General features: G+C 43.0%; 2 protein-coding genes across 5 annotated transcripts in view; one reads left to right on the top strand and one right to left on the bottom strand.

Annotated features, from left to right (window-relative positions):
* Positions 1-10125, bottom strand: part of TRRAP (transformation/transcription domain associated protein) — a 71962-nt gene extending 61837 nt beyond the window's left edge. Inside the window, exons 1-15 of one of the 4 annotated variants that reach the window (XM_027878176.1) lie at positions 9917-10125; positions 9295-9369; positions 8599-8749; positions 8202-8251; positions 7065-7175; positions 6419-6523; positions 5712-5795; positions 4942-4998; positions 4218-4343; positions 3818-3895; positions 3516-3604; positions 2819-2915; positions 2322-2460; positions 1386-1464; positions 124-358 (exon numbers count right to left, since the gene is read on the bottom strand). In XM_027878176.1, the coding sequence (XP_027733977.1) occupies positions 124-358; positions 1386-1464; positions 2322-2460; positions 2819-2915; positions 3516-3604; positions 3818-3895; positions 4218-4343; positions 4942-4998; positions 5712-5795; positions 6419-6523; positions 7065-7175; positions 8202-8251; positions 8599-8698 (1350 nt within the window). In that variant the 5' untranslated portion in view covers positions 8699-8749; positions 9295-9369; positions 9917-10125. Of the gene's footprint in view, positions 1-123; positions 359-1385; positions 1465-2321; positions 2461-2818; positions 2916-3515; positions 3605-3817; positions 3896-4217; positions 4344-4941; positions 4999-5711; positions 5796-6418; positions 6524-7064; positions 7176-8201; positions 8252-8598; positions 8750-9294; positions 9370-9605; positions 9697-9916 lie in introns of those variants that run through there. The other 3 variants (XM_027878175.1, XM_027878178.1, XM_027878177.1) reach the window with 3 other exon arrangements.
* Positions 10126-10268: 143 nt separating this feature from the next.
* TMEM130 (transmembrane protein 130) lies at positions 10269-19125 on the top strand. Its single transcript, XM_027878179.1, has 8 exons — positions 10269-10661; positions 11900-12190; positions 13446-13614; positions 14629-14798; positions 15450-15534; positions 16498-16700; positions 17710-17822; positions 18563-19125. The coding sequence occupies exons 1-8, from the start codon at positions 10604-10606 to the stop codon at positions 18737-18739; spliced, it is 1266 nt and encodes a 421-aa protein (XP_027733980.1). The 5' UTR covers positions 10269-10603; the 3' UTR covers positions 18740-19125.
* The last annotated feature ends 6138 nt before the right edge of the window (positions 19126-25263 follow it).

Here is a 25263-nt window from a genome sequence, read left to right as displayed (position 1 = left end):
CAGTCCACAGGCTGCTTCTACCCATTGTCCTTTCTGAAGAAAGGAGAAATTAAAACATGATTGACAAGACACTGTAAAATAGGATATTCAAGGAATTATGAAATGCTTTAAACAAATCAATACCTCCAGCATTCTCATAAGAATATCTCTACCATTTCCATTTTCCTGTTCACTTTTAGACCTGATACAGTCTACCAAATTCAGCAGAAGCTTGCAAGACATGGTCTGGATACTGCTGGGCAAGGACTCATCATCGATGTTCTTGGCAAACAACTGGACAGCAAGAGAGAGGTCGTTGAGTGGTAGATGCTGGCGGACGTGGTGAACCAGGTCTGCCAGGGTGCTGTACGCCAGGGGTCTGCCAGGAGAAACAAAGAGGGGAGAAAACACACTGAGTACAGTTAAAACTGTTGTTAATTGGACTTAACAAATAGTTCCTGCCTGGAGCTATTTCCAAATTTCTAAATGTGAGTTTTCTGTTTTCACAAGCAAACCCGGACTGCACAATGCGTTTTTGGTTACACAAGAGAATTATAACCTGTACAATCTACCCAAAGATGCAGCAATCGTGTCCCACAATGCTGCTGTTACCTCTCTGATCTTTTAATTTCCCCCTGCAGAATATCCCAGCACATTTTTTCACCTACATACAGTTCAGAGCAGATTAGCACATTTTAAGCCACGTTCTGAGCAGTGTTGGTGAGCTGTTTCACAATTAATCATTGCTGATTCATTATTCCCAAAGCTGTTATGAAAACCGTTACATTTTTAAAATCATTGTTTTTTAACTACCAGGTTAAGCCTCTAGGACAGTGAATACTTCAAAATCTAAAACGTTGTCAATAAGGTACACTTGATACTTCAGCAAGAGGAAATAATTCTCCTAGTCCATGTACTTTCTTATGGTCAGCAAGCTCACCAAAAATCCAGGCTATTGAAGACACAGAAAGCAAATATTGTCCCTATTTACTTTTTCAATTGCAAATGAGTAAGTTTTAAGGTACACATTGATAAAACAGTTTAAATCTCATTCAGATTTTACACTGCACATAAGAATTAGGGTGTTTCATGAAATATTGGGTAGATATTGAGTTGATTTCACTGTGACCATTCTTTTGGTTCTGCTCTGCCACTTAAAAAGATGAAATCATTTTTATTCACCCATTTATCTCATTTTGCCCTACACTCCCCCTACCATGCTAAAGTATTAAAACAACAGCCTCTCTTTACAGCAGGACAAGCCCTGCCAACAAAACAATCTAATAAAATTAGTTCTCTGAAGCAAAGATTTAGGAGCCTATACAGACATTCCTGTAAATATTAATAATTTCCAAAGTACCCAGCCCTGTCAGGCACTTAAATAGCTTTTCTAAGCTCTGGCCTACCTTAGTGTCTCTCGGGCAGTGTACCCAGAGCCAATAAGTATTGATTCATCAAACAGCTTGTCCATGCATGGAATAAATTCTATAATTGAAAAACAGAGAGAAAACTGAGAATGCTATACATAATGACTGGCAAAGGAAAGAATCAAAATAAGATAGTTAAGCATTAAACCACTCAACATAGGCATTCAAACCTAAGTCAGAAAGCGGTTTTATTACAAAATTAATTCCTGAAGTTTATAAAAGGCTCAGTTCAGAAGTTATTAGGAGAAGTTGAATAATGTAGAACAAATAAGCTAATTTCTTTAGAAGAATAGCAAAGGAACAGCTTTCCATGTGACCCCAATACTAAATTCCAGAACCAGGAAACAAGCTTAGCTTTTTCTTTTAACAATCTAACAAGATTTGAGACATCACACTGCCCCAGAACTGCTGTTAGGAGAAGGAAAGGAAAGGAGAAAACTAAGTACACTCATCTCCAATTGTGCAATTCTGCCAAAACAGGACAAATCTACCAAATCCAGTTACTTGAGGCAGACCAAAAATTGCTTTCCTCTGCTAGAGACAAATACTATGAGCAAGCATAGAGTATGAGCTTTTGGCAGAACTACTTCCACTCAGGTTGACAAATCAGCATTATGAAATATCCATGCAATTGTAGGTACAACTACAAACCATCACAAATTTGCACTATCACATGGTAATTACGTGGAAAGCTAGAGAAGCCAGTTGGTCAGTCTGCCACCTTATTCAGATTATTTTATTTTTAAGAGAAAAGAAAAAACTCAGAACAAAAATCACATCTGCACCCAAAATAGTCAGAAGTATGCAACAGCCCCCCCCCCAAAAAAAAAATAAGCAATATGGCTCTTAAATAGACAGAAATAGCTGAAATCTTTCCAGTTTACAGGTACATTTTATATAAAAAGTTGGACATACGGCTCCTCAGGTCTGTTGTCAGGATGTGCTTGGCAGCAATCAGAAGCTCCTTCCGGAGATGTGCTGTTTCAGCTGGACAGTTGGAGAGCAACTGCAACATTCCTTTGACCATTTGCTGAGAGTATTTAGCCACTAATTCCTACAACAAAAAAAATAACATGAGTACAACTATTATGATGTTCTGTTCTTGCTTTCCATTTGCAAAATAACATTCAATTAAAACTCATTTGTTGCTCTTTGAAACAGTCTGCTTCTAAAACTAAAATACAATAGTCATTAAATAAATACCCAGGGAGGGGGAATGGAACATTTTTACTTTGCATTCACAAGAGGATGCTTCTGAAAGGATAACCACGTACAGCCCTGCCTTCTAATTTGCTACACAAATGCTCCTCTCTGCAGTCCCTGATGCACTGCAGTCATGCTGGTCACTTGACTGCCATAAAGCACTAGAAATCTGTTGCATTAAGTAGCAAAGTAATAAAAATGCACCCTACCTGGTAAATTCTGATGATGTAAGCCAGAAAAGACAGTGTTTTAATCTGAGCAGCGATAAAATCAGCGTACAACTCCTTGTTGTAAAGTTTATGTTGTCTGAAAGTAAATTGAACGGTGGTTACAGTTTTGTTCCTCCTCTTTAATACTTTCACTCAGCAAACTCCCCCAAAGTTTCAAATTACATCATCTTCTAGTGAAGCTCTTTCTTCATAAGGGAATAAAATCACCATGGCAGAGCCCATTTTCAACAAGGCCTCTGCCATTCAAACTCCCAGCAGCACCTTGTGCAGAAATGCCCAGCCCTGGCATAGCTACACAATTTTCAGCTTCCTAAAGAAAGCCAAGCCAATACAAAGCATAAAATATTTGGTTCCTTTTCCCCAACTGGAGCAATTTTTTTTCTCCAAGCAATACTCCCTCCCACAGACTTGTCTGACTCTGTCAAGCTTCAACCACTTATTCACCATGGATTTTATCAGAGGCAAATGAGGGAAATATTTAGATTTGCTAATTATTTCATCTAAAGGACTTTGAGTACTTTTAGTCAAATAACTGTTGCTACTTTTGAGATTAAAAGCAGTAAGATTATAAGCAAAAATCACAAAATACAAAACAACAATATTTCAGGTCCTACTGAATGGCAGGTTTAAGAAGTTTCTCCCAAATATCACCAAAATACTTTTAAAATGCTCTTACCTTGCTTGAGCAGAAACTTGTATTATAATAGTGTTCATAATCAAGGGCACAAATTCAGCTACTACATTATGAATGTTCAGCTTGTAGAGCTTGAAAAAAATAAAGTATTATTAGAGAAATTTTCATGTCACACTTCCAGTCAACTTGAGAACAAATCAGAAAAAAATAAAACATCTCAGCAGCTTACTTTTAGATATTTTAATCTCAAAAATACATTACATTAATTCTTGTGAGCCAGCAGAAGTTACACAAGCCATTCAGAAATAGGAAATATTTACGTGCAAAACAGGCAGTAAACTAACCTGATACATGAGAACAACAATAATAGGTAGCTCAGCCAAGACCTTCAGTGATAAAGATCCTCTGGGAATTATTGAATGCTGAAAGAAAGAATAGATGCTTTACAAACAGCTTCATTAACTCAAAAAAGTATTTAAAATCCAGTTTTACAAAAACTGCTCATTTAATAGCATTATATTTGCCAATACTAGCAATTAAAAAGCACAAAACCATTTGGCATTATATTAAATGAAAATTCTGTAATTACAGTGCATAGGAAATACCTGAAAAGTTTCAATCAGCTCCTAAAGATAAATTTTGATAAGAGAAAACAAGCAAAAAGAGTCTATTATGTTTACTTGGCTTTCTGATTTGTGGTATTGTGATACAGTCTCACAGGTAAGGAGCAGGTAGAATACTCACTGTTCTGGTCTCACTGTCCTCTCGCTCAGGGTTCACCTTCACCACGATGGTTGTGATCATTCCCACCATCTCAGGGGTAGGGACAGTGTTCTCTGGAATCACCTGAGGATTCTCAAAATACCGATTCTACAAGCAAAGAGCAGAAGAAAAACATAATAATGCCACTAATAATCAAAAGGCCTTTTATCCCCTTAGAACTTCTCCAGAAGATTTTTCCCCAGAGTGGTTTTTTTCTCTCCACAGGTGATGTTTGAACTGCGGGGTCTGTCAGGGCCGGACACACAACCTGCAACCTCTCCCACTGCAGAGAGCAGGGGTAAAGCACCCTCACCCAGGGAGTTCTTTTGCTACACAAAAACATCCAAACAGTTACTCTGTATCAGAGAGGAAACTCAGACATCCCCCTCCATCCGTTCCCCCAGAAAAAGACACATTTGGCAACATGGAAATAACTGTAGCCAATACACCGGCACTGCAGTGCCATCATAGTAGGAAAGTTCGGGTCAATTTTCTGCGGGTGATCACATCCTAGAAACAGGTTTTCCAAAGCAAAATCGTCTCCATTTTTAGACCTATTTTTGATAAATATAGTCACTAAAACTTTACTTAATTTGGATCACTAGATACAAAAATAATGGTGTCAATACTTTTAAGAGATAAAATTAGGAAATAAAAACTAGTTTTCTGACTACAGCAAGGGCAAGTTAAGAAATAAAAAGCTTACCACTACTTTTGGAAGTTCCTTGTAGATCTGTTTCACAAAGTCCAAAAAATGATGGATCTAGGAAGGAAGAAGTCAGTTTACCATAAATAAATTTAAAAAAAACCCACACCATTTTAGAATCTCTGTGTTTACAGTACAATTCCATACAATGTCTACTCAACAGTACAGTATATTTTTCATGATAATTGAAAATAATCTGAAAGTGTCCTCCTATTTCCTTCACTTATGTCAAAATTAATTTGAATTTCACTTGGAAAGAATCCAATCCACCGACTGTCTCGACATAGTTCCCAACACAGTGTTACTAGAAATAATTACTATGAACCAACTATGTCTTCCCAGAAAAAGACTATGGAAAAAAGACAACTTGCAAATACTCCTTGATGAGTCACAGGGGAGAAGAGAGGGGGAAAGGGGGGAGACAATCATAACATTCCTGTTTCAGGTTTTTCCCTTCACAAGCCAAAACGGCATCAATTCTCTTCCTTTGTATGGGAGTTCTGTTCCTAAGTCAGATCATATTGTCCATAAGCACCTGAAGCAAGGACAATTAGACTTTACCAGTTTGGTTTTTTCCAAGGGTTGGGAGCACTATGCAATCCTTTTAAAAATTACTTAAAAATAAAAAATGAAATATATGGTTGCCACAACAGCTCAGGCAACATAAAAGGACAAGAGGAAAACAAACCAACCAACCCACCGGAACAAAACAGCAATTCTGAAGAGCATGGCAGTAAGTTCTACACCATATAACAAGATTTATGACCTACTTCTTGAGTGATTGCTGGTCGGAACTGTTTGTGCAATTCGATAATTATTCTTAAGCAAATCAGTACATTTTCTTCATTCTCCGTCTGAAAAAAAGAATCTTCAGTGAGTCCACTGCTAAATTCTTCAACTACTCTGTAAGTAGTTCAAAACCCTACAAATTATACTCTTCTCAACATTCCAAAGTGCCCCATTAATATGGATTTGCATGAGCAGGATGCCTTTCCTTTGATACCTTGCAGTCCTAGAGTGGCTAAAATTAAATCCAACCCTATGGGAACAAAACCCAGAAGTTTCAACCACTCTGTACCATCAGACCTGTTCTCCTCAGACAGAGCCCCGTGTGGGGCTATTTAAACACCTCTGCCTAGAGCAGGCTGTTTTTTGGAAGCTTCAAATGACAGTGTTTTCAATTCCAAGAAAGAAAACAAACTCTCTAGAATAAGCTCTCTGTCAGGAAATCTTGTCCAGCATGAGAACAGTTCCCTGCAATAGTCAAATCTAAATTTTGAAAGGACAAAACAGAACATGCAGAAAACCTCTTTGTGCTAACAGATGACGTGGGTGAAGCCTAAACAGAATGCCCTTCCACTCTTGATCCAGTAGCACAGCTATTGAAAATGCTACACCCAGTAAATTTTGGAGAAGAATAAAGTAGAGGAAAATATTTCTGAAAATTTGAAACAGTTTTAAAGGGAAAAAAAAGTACCTCTAGAAATCTAAACATCACAGACAGGATATTTTTGGTATGAAGACGAAGATGTTCATTTGTTGGTATTCTGTGAATTATTTCAAGCACAAGCTTTCGGAGTTGCTATAAAAAAAAATAAAGATATGACAGAACGGTTTTAAAAGCCCTCAAAACCAAGGATGGCCTTTTTCCCATCACCCAACAATGGGCTGCAACATCTTTTTCAGCTTATGACTTCTGCATGCTTAAAGCTTATATTCAAACACAGAATGCTTCCCACACATCTGTGAATTAAGGGAAATTTAACAAATTTACAGTTGAAAAATGAGTTTTCAAACTTTTCTTAAGGAATGCAGTTTTAAGTATTTAATGACAAAGATTCAACTTTGTCTTTCATTCCTAACCCTCAGTAAAGACAGTAATTTGTAATGTAACAATGTGTAGTATTTCTGCCAGAAAGCCAACCCTGTCACACCTAGTTTTTCTTCATTTTTCATAGAAGCCCAGATTTGACAAGTTTATATGTAACTCACTTAGAAACTGGACTTTTTCAATTTCACTCCAGATGACAGATCTACTTTTAACAAGCCTACACATAAATCAGTTCATTAGGTTAATCAAGGACTTTACTGCAAAAAGACAAGAGATGCTCCACACAGTTTACCTGTGCTGGTTTCTCCTGCAGAAACTGAACTTCTCCATCCTGTAGAAAGGTGAGAAATCGAGGGATGATGTGTTCCAGGAAGGTAGAATATTGAGGGGATGAGGTCACATTCTAATGAAGAGTAAAAAATAGGGAGATAAATGATACAAATTACACAGGTTAGATTTAGTTACATTCTGCTGACACAACAGAGCACTCCCAGTGAAGCAAGCAAAAGGCAATACAAATTAACTCCTTTACTCTCTATGAAGAAACGGAGAAGGAAAAAATTCACCCTCAAACAAAAAAATTTCTAAGAAACCAGAATTGAATCTATCAAACGTTTCCATCCAGAAACTGGTTAAGAAGAGTCATATGCTCTGCTAGCACAGAACAACACTCCAACAGCCAGCACAACTGGCACTGCCACGTATCTAATACTGTGGGGAAGCACCTCAGTTATAAATCTCACATCAGGGAGTCCCCCAGAATCATCACTCCATGTTCAGTTCTACACCCAGATCAATAATGCAGCTGACAGAGCTTGAACGTGAATTTCAGAACAGCCACACAATAACTAAATATTCACCTAGAGTAAAATTTCTGCTAACACAAGGTTAACTTGTGTCCCACATTTTCTCTGCTGCTCATCTAAAATGATGGTCCATCACTATGCAAAAGACGTCACTGGAGACATCTCCACTCTCTGTGTCGGATTCTGCATCTGACAACTCCTCTCTCACTTCTGTACTCTGGAACTACCCAGAGCAATCAGAAGGGTCTCTGTTTCACAAGGGCACAATACAAACTGAACCAAATAAAAGAAAGTTTTAAATACAGAGATTTCCATTTAAAAAAATGGAAGAAAAATCTCTTATTTCACTTTTATTTAAACGCTTACTAAATAAAGATTAGGGAATGAAAACTCTCTAAGTTCAAGTGTAACTCCTTCAACAATCTGCCTAATTCTTAAATACAAACCTAAAATCAGTGACTTGTAACTGTTTAATTTTAAGTCACAAGACACATTAATCTTTTAACCACATAAAGTCAGAAATCAAGTCAACATACACTAAGCACAAGAAAAGCTGCCACTGCAGAAGGCTGGGGGTTTTTATTGGGGTTTTGTTGTTTGGGCCTTTTTTTCTTTTTATTTACCTCAAAATTCTCACTGACTTCTTGCATCATTTTCAATTTGGTTTCATCAGCTGAAAATGGAAATTGAAGCAAAAAGATGTAAATATAAAACAAGATCATGAAGGAAAACTCCAGGTTCACTGACCAAAGAAGCAATCAGATCTTATCAGTTTAGCTATCATCGCCCAATTATAACGCACACCATTCTCTCAACCAACCACCACACAACTACACACGCACTCAACTCACTCACTTTGGCTCACGCAAGTATTGCTCATCACTTTGCTTCTTCAAAAATCAAAAGTCAAACAAAATTCACAGTGAATTTGACATTGATCTAGTGCCTGAACAGTCCTGCAACATTTGTGAAACAAACTAACGAAGAACTGTAATTTTCAATTAAAAAAAACTCTCTTACGTGTATTGACATCTGTGAGAGCAGCTACAAACTGAAGGTATTTTTTCATCAAAGTGGTTTGGTCCACCACCGTAGGCCCTTGTGCTGAAACAAATGCCATCTTGGAGGAGGAAAGATCAGTTTTCAGTACCTAAAATCAAGATCAACACACCTACAAAAGAATAAAGAAGTTTGGTTAGTTTATATGGCTGGTTAACAGCCACTATCAGATCACTACATCCATTTTTCTGACCTACTGAAGGGGACCACCTCTTCCATAAACCACAGCTGTCACGTTTACTTAAGCTTACAAATACAACGCCAAGCATATACAGCACTCGCTGCAACAGGAATGCACAGATACAAGTGGTTATTGGGCTCTTCTCACCGCAGCCCAAACATTCTGGCGTTTCGCTTGGTTCCATCTCTCCCAGCAGCAAGCTCCAGGCGCGGCAATGCTCCCGACACCGCACACCTGTCACCCTGTCACCCAGGACCCCAAACTTACAGCTCCCCTCGGACACACCCCCGCGGGACTCGCTCCCTGCCGTGCCCGAAGTTGTCCACGAGCTGCCTTTCTCGCTTGTAAAGAAACCTAAAACCACATTCCTCTTGGGAGACCGGCGGCCTCCCCGCTGCCCTGGGCGGTTTCTGCCCGAGCTCCTCACGGCCTCCATGGCTGGGGGTGCCCCCAAACGCCCCCCAGGACCCCCTCACCTTCCCCGCCGCAGCGCTGCTCGCACCGGCTCCTCCCCGCGGCCAGGGCGCCATCACGCCGGCCCCATCTCCGCCCTGCGAACAGGGGCACCCGTGAGCGGCCGCGCCGGCGCCTCCCCCGCCCCTCAGCGCTGCCGGTGCCCGCTCGGCCCGAGGCCTCCGGCGGGGGAGCCAGCGGCGCTCCGGTCGCTTTCTCCTGCCCGCAGCGCGCCGGTCCCGCCCCGCCGGCAGCGCCGCGCCGGCCTCGCCCCACACCGCTCCGCTCCCCTCCACCCCGGGCTCCGCCGAGGCGCTGCCCCCGCGCTCCTCACCCCGCGGCTCCCGGGCCCGGCTCGCTCCGGGCCCCGGGTCCCTCCTTTGTTGCTGCCGGAGGCCGCCGGCAGCGCATGGGCGCGACGGAAGCGCCCGCGCTCAGTTCCGGCCGCCTCCTCCGGGTGCCGCCTCCCGCCGGTGCCGCCTCCCGCGCCTCTCCCGGGGCTGAGGGGAGCGCGGAGCCCTGCGGTGCCCCCTGATCCCTTCGCTGGCCCCGGTGCCACCCCCGCCTTGGGCCGGCCCAGCCGAGCCCTGCCTGAGGCGAGCCCCGCCCTCCCCCTCGGCCGCGGTAACAGCGGGCGAGAGTTACCGGGACAGACGCGACCGCTGCCGGTCCCTCCGGCCGGCCCGGCCCGGCCCGGCCCGCCGGGGCCCTGGGAGAGCGGCGGCAGGGCTGGAACCGAAACAGAGGGGACTGATCCGCCAGGAGAAACAAAACCGCAACCAGGAGTGGCAAGGGGCTTCGAATGAGCAGTTTAGAGGAGAAATAAAAAATAAATTAATTTTAAAATCCCACAGCCCGCTGCGGGGCTCTGGCTCTGGCTCCCTGCGGCAGCGCGCCCCTCACGGGCCGCCCGGAGCGCCGCGGGACCCGTAACCGCAGCCCAGGTGCCGGTAACAGCAGCCGAGCCGTCCCCGCGCCACCGGGGCCTCAGAAACACCGACCCCCTGCGTGTCGCCCCAAAGCACAGCACAGACCCTTCCGAACCCTCAGGGCTGTCACCGCGCTCTCCGCAGATGGGCGGCATTTGGGCTTATTTTTATTGATTGTTTGTTTAACACCCCCCCGGCGGCTTCGCAGCCCCGTCTCGCTGCCAGCACGATCCCGCAGGAACTGCCCCCGGGAGAGGCGGGCTGGGCGCTGCCGCGGGGGAGCGGCCCGGGGCGCGGACGGAGGTGCCGCAGCGCGGCGGGGGCAGAGCCGGTGCTAGACCTGGTCCTACACCTGGTACCAGACCCGGTCCCGGCACCGGCCCGTGACCCCGCGGCCCCCAGCATGGTACGGCTGACCTGTGTGATGCTGCTGCTCGGCCTCGGTGCCCCCCCGGTGGCAGGTAAGGGGCCGCGGGGCCGCGCTGGCATCGCCGCCGGGGAGCGGGCGAGGGGCTGCGGGGAGCGAGGGGTCACACATCAGCCGTGAGCTGCATTACTGCTGCGGGAGGCGGTTCGCTGCCCCAGCTTAATAGCTACGACCGCCGATGGAGGCAGCTCCGGGCACCTTTCCACCACCCTAGACTTCATCCTCGGGCACTGCGACCTTGATGCCTGCAGTGAAGGTGGGGCATCCCGGCCAGCCGGGATTCTGCTTTGCACATCTGACCTAAGAGTTGCACTTCTGCTCCCTCCACTGACCCGGCGCCGCGGGTCGCAAGGCACCTGTGCAGCCGCTGTCCCTGGCTGTGGGACTCGCAGAGCTGCGTTCAGCAGAGAGGTGTCGGGAAGGTAGAAGAAATCCCGGTATTGGATGGAATATCTTGCTGTGCCGGTCACTCCCTGAGTGACCTTGGGTTTGCCACTGAATCTCCAGCTGCTGCAGCTGTTGAGCTGATACGGCCATGGTTTGTGCAGCACCACAATAACCTCCAAGGAGAAGGCTAGATAAGCATGAGGTAACCAGCTATTTTTTCCTAAGTTCTGCTGAAGTAGAGCATAGCCTGAATATTCCAGAGACATGAAACCTCTCTGTGCCAGATTTCATCAAATCACAAGCATTTCTCTGTTAACTCAAAAAACCTGAACTCGGGGCATTTCTTGTGCTGTGAAATGTGAACAGTGGAGTTCTTGCTCAGGCAGTAATGTTACAGTTCATTTCTCACAGTCCTTTTGCCTCTACAATTGCTCAACACCTGTGATGTGTAAAATAAAATGTGCGCTCTAAGTAGATGCTTTGGAATCTCTTTCCACCCCATGTTGGAGGCAACCAGATCCTGTTCCCAACTCTGTCCAAGTTCACAGCTATTGGTAGTTGTTGCCTTTCCTTTTGTTTTGGTGTGTTAGGGCTGTTTTTTGGTTAATTTTTAAGGCATGCAGATCCTTTAATGTGGCTTCACCACTATTTTTTGGAAAAATTGAACCATGCTTTCCATAAAACCCAACTTCACTCACACTCCATCCACTGCAGTAGCTGCAAAAGCTGAAGTAGCTCGAGTAAACACAGAAGAGAAGATAAAGTGAGTTATTCAGAGCAGCAGAGGTGGTTCAACTGACTATTTAAAATGTGTAAATAAATAAATAACATTAAAAATGCAATACAATAGGGTTTGGTTTGCTTTGTTTCTTCTCATTTCCACAGAGGCATATGGTCTAGAAATAACCAACAATGGTCCCGTCACAACAGGAGCTCAAGCTACTGTTCAGGCCACTCTAAGTGTGAAGAATGAAAATGTCACGTCAGACTCGTATCAGTTTAACTGGATTTATGCTCCTCTGATTCTGATAGAGAAATTTGAGCAGGGGTTTAACTCTGTAATTAATGTGACTGGAGAATTTCCTGGGACTTTTCCTGTATCTGTCTGGGTGACTCACAGGAACTGCTGGCTGTGTCGGCCGGTTGTTAGAAATGTCACCGTGCTTCAGATCACAGGTAAGATTTGGCTTTCCAACCTCTACATCTTCAGGAATTCAGTACTCAGGGTGCTGGCTGCCTTTGCTAGCATCAGGAAAATGAAAGCCAGTTGTAAATATGGCTCCTGACAGCAGGGTTTGATTTGTGTAGCCCTTTGAAGGTGGGTTTAGGTGGCACTTTACGATTAGTACAGTTAGAGCTGCACTGCAGTCTGTTTACATCCAAGAAGTGTGATCCTGCCCGTGTTTTCCTGCCTCTGCCACTTAGAGAAACTGAGCTAGAAACCAAATGCTTCTGCAGCTGCAGTTTACACATCAGCATTGTTCAGTGATGCCCAGACTCCTAAAACAATGCTTCCCAGCATTTCTACTTTTAAAGTTGGGATGACCAGCAGCAGTGACAGTCTGCTGGCTTTCCCTGTTGCATGACACAGCAGATCTTAGGCCATCACCACAACAGAGCTCTTACAGTTTCTTTTAAAGGTCTGACTGAGTGTACTGAAATTGGATATGAAATCATGGCTGCATTTCCAAATGTTGCTAAGTGCCATTTCAGCTTATTAGGAATATTCATAACCATAAATATGCTTTTTTTTACAAATTAACCAGTGGTGTGGTATGATTAACCCAATCTCTGGTACAGGAGTTGACACGAAATCATCACCTGACAGCTTTCCACCATGTCATCATAAAACCTCTGTATTCATAGGTTAGAGGGTTTCTTTTAGATCAGCCTTGTAAGCAAATTCCAACACAGAGCCAACATCTCACAGACACCAAAACTTAATCCTTTCTGTATTCACAATACATAGTGCTCTGTTCTTCATAGCAATCCAATTTTAATTTATGTAGAAATAGCTACAAACTAAAAAGCCAACACCCAGCAAAATAGAAAACCTCCCCAAATAAACAAAAAAACCCCAGCACCCCAAACATGAAGGGGGTGTGTAGTGGTTTGATTCTAAATCTAGAAACTCTTTGTTAATCCCAGTTGTTTTTACATCAAGAGTAAAAGTTTATACTGAACCTAATCAGTCCAGGATTATTTCTTAGTTCTATTAGAAGGTTTATCGTGACCCAAAATAAATATTTTAATTTCACTGCCTTGTTAACATATGTAACAACACAATAATATATATAAAATACACTTTAAAGCTTGGAATTGGACACAGAAAGGCTCAAGCAGTACATCTGAAATTATGTTTTGATACACACACAGAGCATGTTATGGAAGTGACATGCTGTCATTCTTTTCCCACCTTATTTTCCTGCAGAATTTATCACAGGGAATCTCACAATTGCCCAGATAGAAGATAGTGAAGTTGTCACATGGGGTTCTAGTTCCTCCACGGATGCAGTGACCCGGATTTCCTTCTCTCTCCATGACCCAAGTCATTACTTCAAGTCAGCATCATTTGTCTACAACTGGGATTTTGGAGATGGGTAGGTGTGGTTATACTTGGTTGGCTTTAAGGAGTATTCAAGATGGGTCTGATTCAGATGCTCATCTAGAGAAAAATCCTAGTTAAATCACAGGACAAAGCATATGCATTTGTAAGTTGGTATATCCTTGGCATGCCAACCTGGTGAATTCTGAAAATCAAAATTCACTGTGTGCTCACAAAATGGTGATGCTCTAAAGACCTGGATTTCTTATTCAGTTATATGCTTACATGTATGTGCAGTGAGCCAGACTGAGTGAAATGGAATAAGTAGCTTATTGTAAATTGTTATTTTAAAGTATCACTGTGCCTCAGATCTCCATTAGCAGGTGGTTGTTGTGTGTGTGAATAATTTGTGCACTTAAGGAGAATGGAAGCAGTGGTTGAGCAATAAGAAGCTGTTACTGTGACCACCTACCCATAAATATACAACAGTTTGGTGAGCAGCTTTTGAAAGTGGAGAGTGTCTCAAATAATATGCAGATGCACTTTACCAGGGGGAGAACAACACTCAGAACCACCAGAAATAAAACCATGGGTAAAGCCACTTGGCAGTAGGGAGGAAAAAACCATTCAGTTATTTACCTTCTTTGAAGATGAATACATGTATAGGCAAAGAGAGATGTGAGATGTAAGCTCTAGTCTCTGAATATTAGTTTTTTCTTACTTTCTCCCCCCACCTTAGTTTCAATTAACTTATAGTCTGCCTGATATGAAAGTTGTTTTCATAATATACTGACTATTCTTATTTCACTTTGTGAGTTCTTTTAGCATTATCTTTAGTTTCTTTGCTTAAAAATGCACAAGGTTACTCCAGATCTTATGCTGATTGTAATTCTGTAGGTATTGCCATAGACATAAATCCTCATTGATACGGACATAAAGTAGAATTAGAATCGCAGTGACTGGAGCCTGTAAAGAAAATATATTACAGCTTGTCCAATTTAAGACCAGAAATCTGAAAGCACTTGGTAAAAGGCAATTCAGATTCTAAACCTTTTCCTGCTTCACACAGAGTTTACCAGATTACCAAGGAACCCTTTGTGTACTGTAACTGCTCTTCCATGGGGAATCGCACAGTGCACCTGAAAGTCGTAGCTGAATGGGAGCAAATTGGAAGCATCATCCACGAAAGAGAAATTATGCAGAAAACTGGTGATTTTACCACAGCTCTGGAGCTCTTGGGTAATTAAAAAGCATTTTGCTTGTTCAATCCACAACTTGCTATATATGTACAGACAAAATCTAGCTTTAAAGTGGCAACAACAACTTCAGCATAGTTTCACATGCAAGAACTGGCCAACATGATTCAATGAAGTGTTTCCATTGCAAAATGGACTTTGTGCTGTTTTAGTGCAGAAAAAAAGGGGGGGGGGTGAATATATAAAATATTCTGTTTCTTTTTAATCTACAACAAAAATTTACTGTCTTTTTTTAAAGTCTCACATACAATTAAAGCAATAAATTGTTGACCATAACTTATGTTGGATTTGTCAATTTATACCAGCTAATCCTAAACAATACATAAGTTAAAACAAGCATTAGGAAAGTCTCATTGATTTGGTCAGATTCAGGAGTAAATAAACCTGAAAGTAAAAATGTAAAGAATTAATAAAGTAGTTGATTGTGTATTAAAAATAAATCATCAAAAATTCAGAAAATTTACAACATCTCTACTGGTAGGTCTCCTTTCTGGGTATGAGACAAGTATTATTATCTGTGTGACTGATGGAGCTCAAATTTGCAAAGTCTGTGAAAACAAACCTTCACTGGAAAATCATTGAGTTTCAAGTGTACATGTGGAGTGTGACATGCTGCCTTATGATTTCTTTTCAGATGCTGTTAAAAGTATTAACGTAGTGGGTTCCAGAGAAACTCATGTAATGGAAAACTTGAATTTATCTCTTCACATCAATGGCACGTAAGTAGCAAACAAGACTTCATTCCCTAAAAAGCAAAAGCTATTCCAGGCAAACCTGAGATCACTAAAAGCAGGCTTGGTGACCTCCTAGTCACAGGACTGGGGCTGATGCAATAGGAGTTTAAGATAGAGAGGCAATGACAAAGCTTGAGAGATGGGTTATCAAAAACAAAGCTAGAAAACGAGCTAAGCACATAAACATGCTGCTTTCTTTAGCACAGAATGTCATAAAGAGACAAGAAACAAAATACTAATAAAATGGGGCAATGAAAAGCTCTGTCTGGTGTCAAAGTCCATAGTGCCTAAGGTGAGTTTGGGCAGAATCAGTTGGAACAGAGGCCTGGAAATGTAAGTAAAAAGCATGAGCTAAACATGGTGAGAAGCCATATGGCCATAAAGTGGGTTGCACTAGATTGCTTGATAACAAATAAAAACCTCTTGTTATTGTAAGGAACTGCTGTGGTCTCCTTGAAATTCGTTTCCCTTTTCCAGCTGTTAGCCCACTGTCCAGAGCTCATCTTACATTCTCTCCAGTTTCACTTGCAGGGGTTTTTTAATTAGAAAAGTCTTGGGTGTGCTTCAGTAGCACAGACAATGATTTCTGTGTGAGGAGGACAAAGAACAAACAACATATACTCCCTTGGAAGTGCAGGGGAAAAAAGCTTCCTTTTATCTTTTTTGGAGAATGACTGGGGTTTTCTACACACAGTGGCCTGCCAGTGACCCACACAGGTATCCAGCTCTCAGCTGAAAGCCTTACCTTCATAGAGCCACCACAAAGAACCTTTTCATTTGGCAAATGCTGTAAACCAAACAATTGTGAGGTTAATTACTTCTCTGTTTGTATTTAGATTACCTTCATTATTTTCAAAATTATTACGCTATTTTAACCAAACTCTTACCTGAAATTTTCGTGAATTTTTCAGCTTTTTCTGTTGTGTCTTTTTGCTCTTTTCCTTTCAGCCCACCACTGGCACTATGCTGGCTTATAAAATCCGAGTGCATTCCACTTGAAGGTGACAAATGCCATCTGGTGGAGATCAGTGGTTCCTGCTACAACCTCAGCCACACCTTCAGGGACGCGGGGCAGTATTGCCTCAGCATCAGAGTGGAGAACGGCGTCACGATGCTGCAAACCTACCACGGGATAAAAGTGTGGCCAACAGGTGAGGAGCAGGGAGAGAGATTCCCGCCTGTCAGGGCACTGATAGTCTCAAACAGGTTAGGGACAATTGGGAATTAACCAGCCTGCAGGTGAGGTCTCTGGAAAGTTTGTATAGATCTCTAAAAGGATAGGAATAAGAAGAGAAAGGAGAGCTTATAATGTGCCTGCTGTAATTGCTCTGGGCTTCTTGCTGAACCCTTAGTCCCAAGAGTGTCTTGAAGCTAGTAAGTTTTCTGGGAAGGCTATATCACTTAAATTACATTTTTTTTTCAGTTTAAATAGTCCAGCTTTTGTAGTTAGAGAGGATAATTAGGAAAATATACATCTGTCACACTCACTTAATTAAACAGTCTCAATTCTCCTTTTACTTTAGTTATGGGGTTTTTGAGAGTGGATTTCTCTAGGCCTCCATTTCATTACAGATTTCTGTCCCTCCTGCCAGCAGTCCCTGCTGGCTCCCCCATACATGATCACATGTGGCCCTCTTGTGTCCCCAAATCATCTGGGAAAGTGGTGAGGTGGCCAGGTGAAGAGGACAGAGGGCAGCCAGGCTGTGATACAGAACAGTTACCACATCTCACCGTGGGCAGCACTTGTGAACAGACAGGGCAGATTGCTCCAGAAGGCACTGATGTGCATTCAGGGCTAAATCCCCTGACCTGGAGGCTGCTGTGAAAGTGAAATAATCCTCTCCTTTCCTGTCCTCTTGAAGTACCACTGAGGCACAAACACCCTGGCGAGTCAGGACTAACATAAGTAACTGGAAGGGGTTTTTTTGGCTGTTCAATAGAAAATATGGGAAAACCAGGAAAGACCTTTTCCCTCTTGTGAGATTTCAGAAAGGCCTGGAGTGATCCAGGATAGAAAAATGTATTCCCTCTTACACACATCTCCTTTGTTCTAAAAATACAAGGGTTTCTCCTAAAACTTCTCCATCTTTTCCTGCTCATTATTGCCTCTTCTCATGGTATTGTAACACTCCAGGAATGTGTCCTTGTGCTCTTTCCTAGGGATCCACCCAGCTTTCTTAGTCCTGCTCTGCATCACTCTGGTTTCACTGATGCTGCTACTGGTGCTGTACACGACCCTTCGAAGCAACACACAACAAAAAGATCTTGTGGAGGTATTCAGTTACTCCTACTTTGACTGGGACAGTAATTAGGTATCTTTCAGCCATGAAAGGTATTTAAGATGACAGGTTCTGTAATCCCCAGACAAGTGGAGCGGGAGGGAACATTTCCCTGGTATGTGTGATCTGTTCCACCAAAAAATCTAAACAGTGTAAGCAAACACTTCAAGCAACAGGCATGTGTCTGGCTTATTGCAGAGGAATCTAAATCAAGTTTCCATGAGCAATTTGTTAATACTCTCAAGCCGATGCTTGCACTGAAGTATCTCTACCAGAGGATCTACCTCAAAGAAGTTACACAAAAGAAAGCAGGGAGATGGTTCAAGAGGGTACAGGATAATAAAATAGGAGGGGTACATTGCCTAAACCAGCACTGAATTGCTTCCTACCCCTAGTATGTGACCTTCATCTCTCCAACCCCCTTCCAGCTTTGATACACCTTTCATTTGCTACAAAACGTGTTTGTGATAATCATGAGTTCCTAAATCAAAAGTACCTTTCATGTTACTTTGCAAAGTACCCCATACCCTTTACAGTATGTCATAATGTGAATAACTTACCTGTAGAGAGGCTGCCTGTGAGCAGCAGGTATGAATCACGAGCCTGTTTGAAGCCGGTAACTGACCCAAAATGGTTGAGGACCAAGGGCCATTTCTGGCCTGATGTATTCTGGCTGCACTCACTTGAGCCAGAAGGAACAAAACTAAAAATGATCTCTGATGTTATTTTTACAGGTAGCTGACTTTGACTTTTCTCCACTCTCTGATGAACACCTGCCTAATCATTCAGAGTCAGGCTGTGGCCAACTATGTTGCAGATCATGTTTTCTTCAGTCAACAAGAGAAGCTGCCAGGGAGAGTCATGAACTCCGACGTTCTTTTTACAAGCCAGTCAAAATGTACACACAGTGAAGAACTCAACTGCACTTTGGTTGCACTAACTGTCTAACTTTCTCACTTAGGATCCTAAGTTAAAAGCCCAATGCTGTACAAAAGGTTTGGGTTTGCCAGGGCAATGATATTCACCGTTTCAAATCCAGCACTTGATTGTTTCATTCTCTGAGCTAAAAAAGAAAAGTAGCTTTGTATTTTTAACTTATACGGGTGTGTACATTTACAGCTGTAAATGCAGCATTTTATCCTTATGAAAGATTGTTTTATGTGCAGGTTTGCTAAACTCACTACCTCTCGTAATTCTTCTGTTCCTTCTGCTGTCTGTTTCAAAGAAGAAAACGCTTAAGACGAACATACCTCTCTTTCCTATGTTACAACAATATTACTGGAAATGGAAGTCACACCAAATGCTGTTGAATGAGTATTTCTTTTATAAGGGAACTGATGTGTCCAGGCTGAGAATGGCCTAGGTGCTTCCAGTGAACCAGACCACCCAATTATGTTGTCTTTTTAATTCCTGTCTTAAAAGGCCCCCTTTTTAAGCTAATGGATTTTGTCAGACTGTGGTGGCTGACCTGCTCTTGGAGAGCTATCTGCTAGCAGTATTTTGATGCTGTACAAGGGTTCACATGTCCACCACTTTGTGAAGTAATACACCACTCTAACCTTTTTCAGAAACCTTCCTTTTTTTCAGGCTCTTAATTCTTCTTTTCTTTATCATATTACTCCCCAACTAGTCATTAAAGCTCCTCTTCCAAAAAATACAACAACCAGTATCTCAAAGCTGCTCAGCAAAACATTGAATTTGAATTCATATTCAGTGTTCAAGGCTGTATGAACTCAATGCCTGTTGCAGACTATCATCTATCATCAGCTCCCTGCTCTGCCAGGCTTTGCCCCCTGCTATGAAGCATTTCAGACTACCCTGGAGCCTTTAAACAGAAGTGCCTCTGTGGCCATTTCTTTTTTTTAAATGTGACACACTTTCCCCACCTCTAATTTAAAGCCTATGAGTATTGTGGGCTTGGGGTTTTTCATAATTTCTCAAATGCACTGATTGGGAGATAATTGTCTGAATGTGAGGGGATTTACTGTGAGGTTTTTGTGGTGCTCATCTCACATGTTCAACTTCTGTGCTTCCTCAGAGAAGCCCAGAGCTTCAGTTTCCCCTGTGAACAAAATTACAGCACCTCAGAAGGGCTCTGTTAATTAACATGATACATTTAAAGTAGAATTGGATCATCTAAGATAACAAATCCCATAAAACCCCAGTTTTTGTCCAAAAGTACCTTCCAAGACAGAACTTCTCTTGGCTTTTCTTCTAAAGAGAAACTGTAATTCTAGGCAAGCTTGTTGATTAGGAGTGGTGTCCTTTGTATTCCTTCTTAGTGCTCTGGTATCAGCCTCTTATCTGCAGTCATATTCAGTTACTGTTAAAAATGTGCCTCTCTTTAGCAAACAAGCTCCTGTGCCTGAGAGCTTCAGGTTTATTGTTTATTCCTGAGATCCCAGCCCTCTGAGCCACTGCCAAAGGTACAGACACTCGTTATGGGATGTCAGTGGGGTTGGTAAATGGCTACATGGTCTTTAGGCACTGAAAAGATTTCTGATATGCAAAATGCAGTTCAGAGTGACAAAGCCCTAGACAGATTGCACAGGGGCTTTCTGCAGCCAGAAGTTTAGTTTGGCCTTCTTTTATTACATTTGTGACTGATATGTGGCACTTGTTGTAATGCATTTAAAGACAACCCCTTGACATGCTAATGAATGTGTAAAAAGCCCTTTCTTCTCCATGATGCACTCCTAGCAAAGACAGTACCTGTGAGAGCAGGCTCAGATACGTGAAACAGGGGTCATTTGGGTTAGAGAAAGATCATATAAAAGGAGTAAGACCTATGCTCTGCCCCTTTCTCCACTAATTTTTTTTCCAGGTGATTCAGAGGGTATCACGGGCTGTTAGGCCACAAACATTGCTGCTTTGGGTTTTTGCCTTTGTGCTCTCCTCAGACCGAACTGAGATACAACTGATCAAGTCAAAAAGAGTGGTACATGGAGTCAGTGATATGAAACATCACCAACAGGCTAAGAAAATTTCCTATTGAGGAGAGCAGAGCAAATGTCCTTCAGAAGAATATTGCCTCTTACTCTCTTTCTAAAATGAACAAGGGATGGCAAAGGAGTCAGATGTTTCAGAAGGGTAGAAAAGATGAAGTGCTGCAAAGTGGAAAGTCAACACTATCAAATTGTGGAAGATACTACTCAAGAGCTGATGGAAAAGTCTGGAGGTTAGAAGGAAAGACTTCTCTGGCAAAAAGTAAGCAGTGGAGAAAGTACACTTTAAAGGGCATGTCAAGAAGGAAATTAACCAAGAAAATTTAAGCAGCCTTAGCAAATTGAGGTATAAGTATGAGAAATATTCACACGAACATGTTCTTGAATCCAGTATGAAACTGCTTCCTGCACAAAAGACTGACCTGTGACTTCGATAAATGCATCTGAAATAGAAGGCAAAAGGTAATTGAGCTGTTCAGGATATAGCAAAGAGATTAGTGGGACGTAACAAGGAGCAGGAGGAGGATTCATTTTGTTAACCTTAGAAATCAATGACCTGAAAAAAGGAATGTTCAGCAAAACGATCAAACTCACTGATTCAAAACAAGAGTCCAGTGAGCGCAAAGCCAGAGAGAGATCACATTCAGGTGATAAGCAAGAGTGTGAGCAGATAAAAAGTTTAGGCAATGAGAATTAGTTACAAGAAAATGCATTTGAGCACAAAAAATGTTCTGGAAATGCATAGTATAAAAACACACAGTAAAGCAAAAGAACTGCTTTTATTCTATAATTTGTCATACAAACAATGGTGTTGGTTTGCACAGTAGTTATGAGGGCAAATTGGACCTTTATCTTAACAGCAGAGCACAAGGCTCCGTGGCTAAACAGGTCAAGGCTGAATTCTGTCTTTCATCTCTGGAAAGGAGATTACACAGTCCAAGCTGTGACAACAATTTGAAGTCACAAGACCTCGATCACGTTTCTGTGTGCTGTAGGAACGGAAATTCTTTCAGCAAAAGGAAGGTGAAGAACTTCATATTTAAATGCTCAGCTTTATTACTAGATAATCAGCCAACACTTCACCTTGATTTTGTAGAGCCAGTGCCAGTTTCCGTGGAAACTGAAATGCCATCCTGCAGCTGTCACAAAGTTGTTCAAATCCTGCAGATCTCAGCTTTGGCAGCACACCGCTCACTAGAAATGTGGGGTTTTAAATTACTGCCACTAAAGTGGGGAATGCAGAAGTTCCAGAAACTTCTTTCAGAGTGGGTATACTTGTTGCCAATGTATGTAATTCCTACAGCTGTGTGCACAGAGAGAGCAGTCATAGAAGATCATAGAACCATAAAATCATTTGGTTTGGAAGGGACCTTAAAGATCATCTTTTTCCAACCCCCTGCCACGGGCAGAGACACTTTTCTCTACCCCAGGTTAGAGCTCAGAGCCCCATCAGTGGCCTCGAACACTTCCAGGAGTGGGGCAGCCACAGCTTCTCTGGGCAACCTGTGCCAGGGCCTCACCACTCTCACAGGAAAGAATTTTTTCCTAGTATCCAATCTAAACCTGCTCTCTTTTAGTTTGAAGCCATTCCCCTTGTCCTGTCACTCCAGGCCATTGTAAACAGTCTCTCTCCATCTTTCTTGTGGGCTCTCTTCAGGAACTGGAAGGCTGCAATTTGGTCACCCTGAAGCCACCTCTAGGCTGAACAATCCCAATCCTGTCAGCCTTTCCTCACAGCAGAGGTGCTTTATCCCTCCGATAATCTGGGTGCCCTCCTCAGGACTCGCTCCAGCAGCTCCATGTCCTGTGCTGGGTCCCCGGAGCTGGAGGCAGCTCTGCAGGTGAGGTCTCACCTGAGCTGAGGGGCAGAACCCCCTCCCCTCCATCTGGGTGTTTTACAGAACAACACAGCTGTACAACAACTAACACAACTGCAGGAGCCAATTTTACCAGAGCACTAGAGAAAGACTACCGCAGCCAAATAATTTTCTAAAGCATTTACTCGCAGCAGTCCCGGGAGACAGCGCAGTGATGTTATCACCGTTCGCAGGAGGCAAAAGGGAGCCCCGCCTAGAGATACGGCAGCTGCAAATACCTGCATAAAATCCGAGATTATAAAGGTGACGACCTTCTAGCTAATGCCCGCCCTCCCCGCGGCCCGTGGGGCGAGGGAAGCCCCACATCCAGGTCTCCTTTTCCCACATCCCGGCCGCCTTTCCCGGGCCCGGCCCGGCCCGGCCATGAGGCGAAGGCGCGGGACGCGCAGCAGGGGGCGCGCGCCGCGCGGGGATGTCCCTCAGCCGCCGCCGCCATGGCCGCCCTCGGGCCCTGCCGGGCCGCCTGTGGGGCGGGGGGGGGAAAGCGCAGCCGGAGTCGATAAAACAAACGAGCGCGTTGTGCACAATAAAAGTGCCGCGGGGCTGGGTGCCTGCCCCAAAGCAGCCGTGAGACACGACTCTGACTCGGGGCTGCACAGAAACACCGCCCCGTGTGGGGTGAGCCCCGCGTCCCTCAGTGGGAAGCAGTGGATGGATGGCTGGCTGGCTGGCTGGATGGATGGGTGGATGGACTAAACACGTTGCCTAGGCAGTAACGCTCCTGGGAGAGAACTTTCTGTGCTACATTCGGTGCACTTGACACAATGACGCCCCGTCCCGCAGTCCCTCACACCAGAGGGACACACACGGCAGGATTGGAAACTGGAGTGACACGGCCTGTTCCTATGAACAAAACCAACATCACTGTCCATGAGGGAAAGTAACTGTGAATCATAGAATCATTTATGTTGGAAATTTCTTTTAAGATCGTCAAGTCCAACCATTAACCCAGCACTGCCAAGGCCACCACTAAACCATGTCCCCAAATGCCACATCCACACATCTTTTAAACCCCTCCAGAAGTGGTGACTCCATCACTGACCCGGGCAGCCTGTGCCAGTGCTTAACAACCCTTCCAGTGAAGAAATTTCTCCTAATATCCAATCTAAACCTCCCCTAGTCCAACTTGAGGTAATTTCCTCTTGTCCTATCGCTTATTACTTAGTAGAAGTAGTGATCTTAGTGATGTTTCAATCTACAATGACTTATCTTAAATTAAGGAAAATGAAGAAAGCAGCACATAGTGTAAAACACAGCTGAGTGTAAACATTTCTTGGAATCACCTGGAGGTACCCTTCACTTCAGTGGAAGATCTCAGAAACAGGGAAGCAGAAGAAGCAACAAACAGGCATGTTCTGATTTAATAATTCTGTAAATTCAGTCCTTCCTGATAATATAAATTAGGACTTTGTTATTCAAAGAATCTTTTCTAGCCATAATTTAGATACAAAATGAGAACAGGCCACAGCAATAGGAGTTCTCTTATCTGATCAAAAGAATGTACTTAATAGCAAAAAAATTTCATATTGTGCCATGGGTTTTTAATGTCTTTTCAGTCTCCTGTCCTTAATCTATTCTTCTTTCATTATATGCAAAGCACTTACAAGATTTTGAATAAAATCAAAAAGGAAAAAATAATCTGAAAATCCAAATGCAGTTGCTAATTAAATAGCAATGCCCTTACTTTTATTCAGACTATCTCGATAAATTACAGTCTTCCCATACTAATTAACTTCAAGTTTAATGGATTTCCCTCACCACCCCAAGCTATGAAACAAAACACAACATGCTCAACTTTACAAAAACAAGTCAATATTGAAACTGGATGCTTTGCTTCAGCAAAGCACTCAAACGTGTGTAAGTGCAAACACAGGGTCAGACTTGGAGGAGCAGCTCCTTGGAGTGATGGGAAGTGTCCAGTGGAAAGGTGAGCAGCCTCCCTTCAGAAGGAGAACCCATTTCTCAGGACCACATCCATCAAACACCTGCAGTGAGCAGCTGCACCTGCAGAGCTGATGTCTAGTGCTAAAACACCCCACTTTTTTTGCCTACTATTGGTTTTATTCCCACTTGCAAAGAATCCAGAGCATCTTTGTGGGTCACAGGTGACAAAAGGACTGGTTTATGACAGGCAGGCAGCATGGAGCGTTTTCTACCACCCCAGGCAAGTGCCCCATGCAGGAACACCGCAGACACAAAGGCAGAGAGAGCTGCACAGAACAGTTGCTGGAAGGCTCTGTATTTGCATGTTAAAATGTTTTTTTGGTATGAATTGTATTATTAAAGTAAGGTTACTATTCTGTTACTAAATAATCTGCATACTGGGGAGTTGATCAAGGTTGTAAGAAAGGAAATTTGAGTTAGAATATTTTGAGAAAACATGAGAGCAGTCAACTGAGGCAGTATCAGAAAATGAACAGCAGCCCCCGATCTTAGGAGAGAGAAAGGCGGGTCAGTGTAGTTTCCCTGAACCACGAGGGAAACACTTGGATTTTTATAACAGCTGGAGTTTTGAATCTGAAATTACTCCAGGTAGCTCTACTTCTGGCATTTGGAGTTCTTTGAGTGATTTTTTTCTCCTTCTAACAGCAACAGGATAGTAATGCTCTACCC

The sequence above is a fragment of the Empidonax traillii genome, unplaced genomic scaffold (genome assembly GCF_003031625.1).
Source record: "Empidonax traillii isolate 1590-97213 ecotype Southwest subspecies unplaced genomic scaffold, ASM303162v1 scaffold39:size2480183, whole genome shotgun sequence".
NCBI lineage: Eukaryota > Metazoa > Chordata > Aves > Passeriformes > Tyrannidae > Empidonax > Empidonax traillii.
Note: the sequence above shows the minus strand (reverse complement) of the source record. Positions and strands in the feature narration are given on the sequence as shown.

What these genes read in the sequence shown, in the direction of transcription:
- TMEM130 (XM_027878179.1), top strand. Translation starts at nt 10,604, where the DNA reads ATGGTACGGCTGACCTGTGTGATGCTGCTGCTCGGCCTCGGTGCCCCC. An exon ending in CACAGCTCTGGAGCTCTTGG is followed by an intron (nt 14,799 to 15,449) that starts GTAATTAAAAAG and finishes ATTTCTTTTCAG; the next exon opens with ATGCTGTTAAAAGTATTAAC. An exon ending in AACAAAAAGATCTTGTGGAG is followed by an intron (nt 17,823 to 18,562) that starts GTATTCAGTTAC and finishes TTATTTTTACAG; the next exon opens with GTAGCTGACTTTGACTTTTC.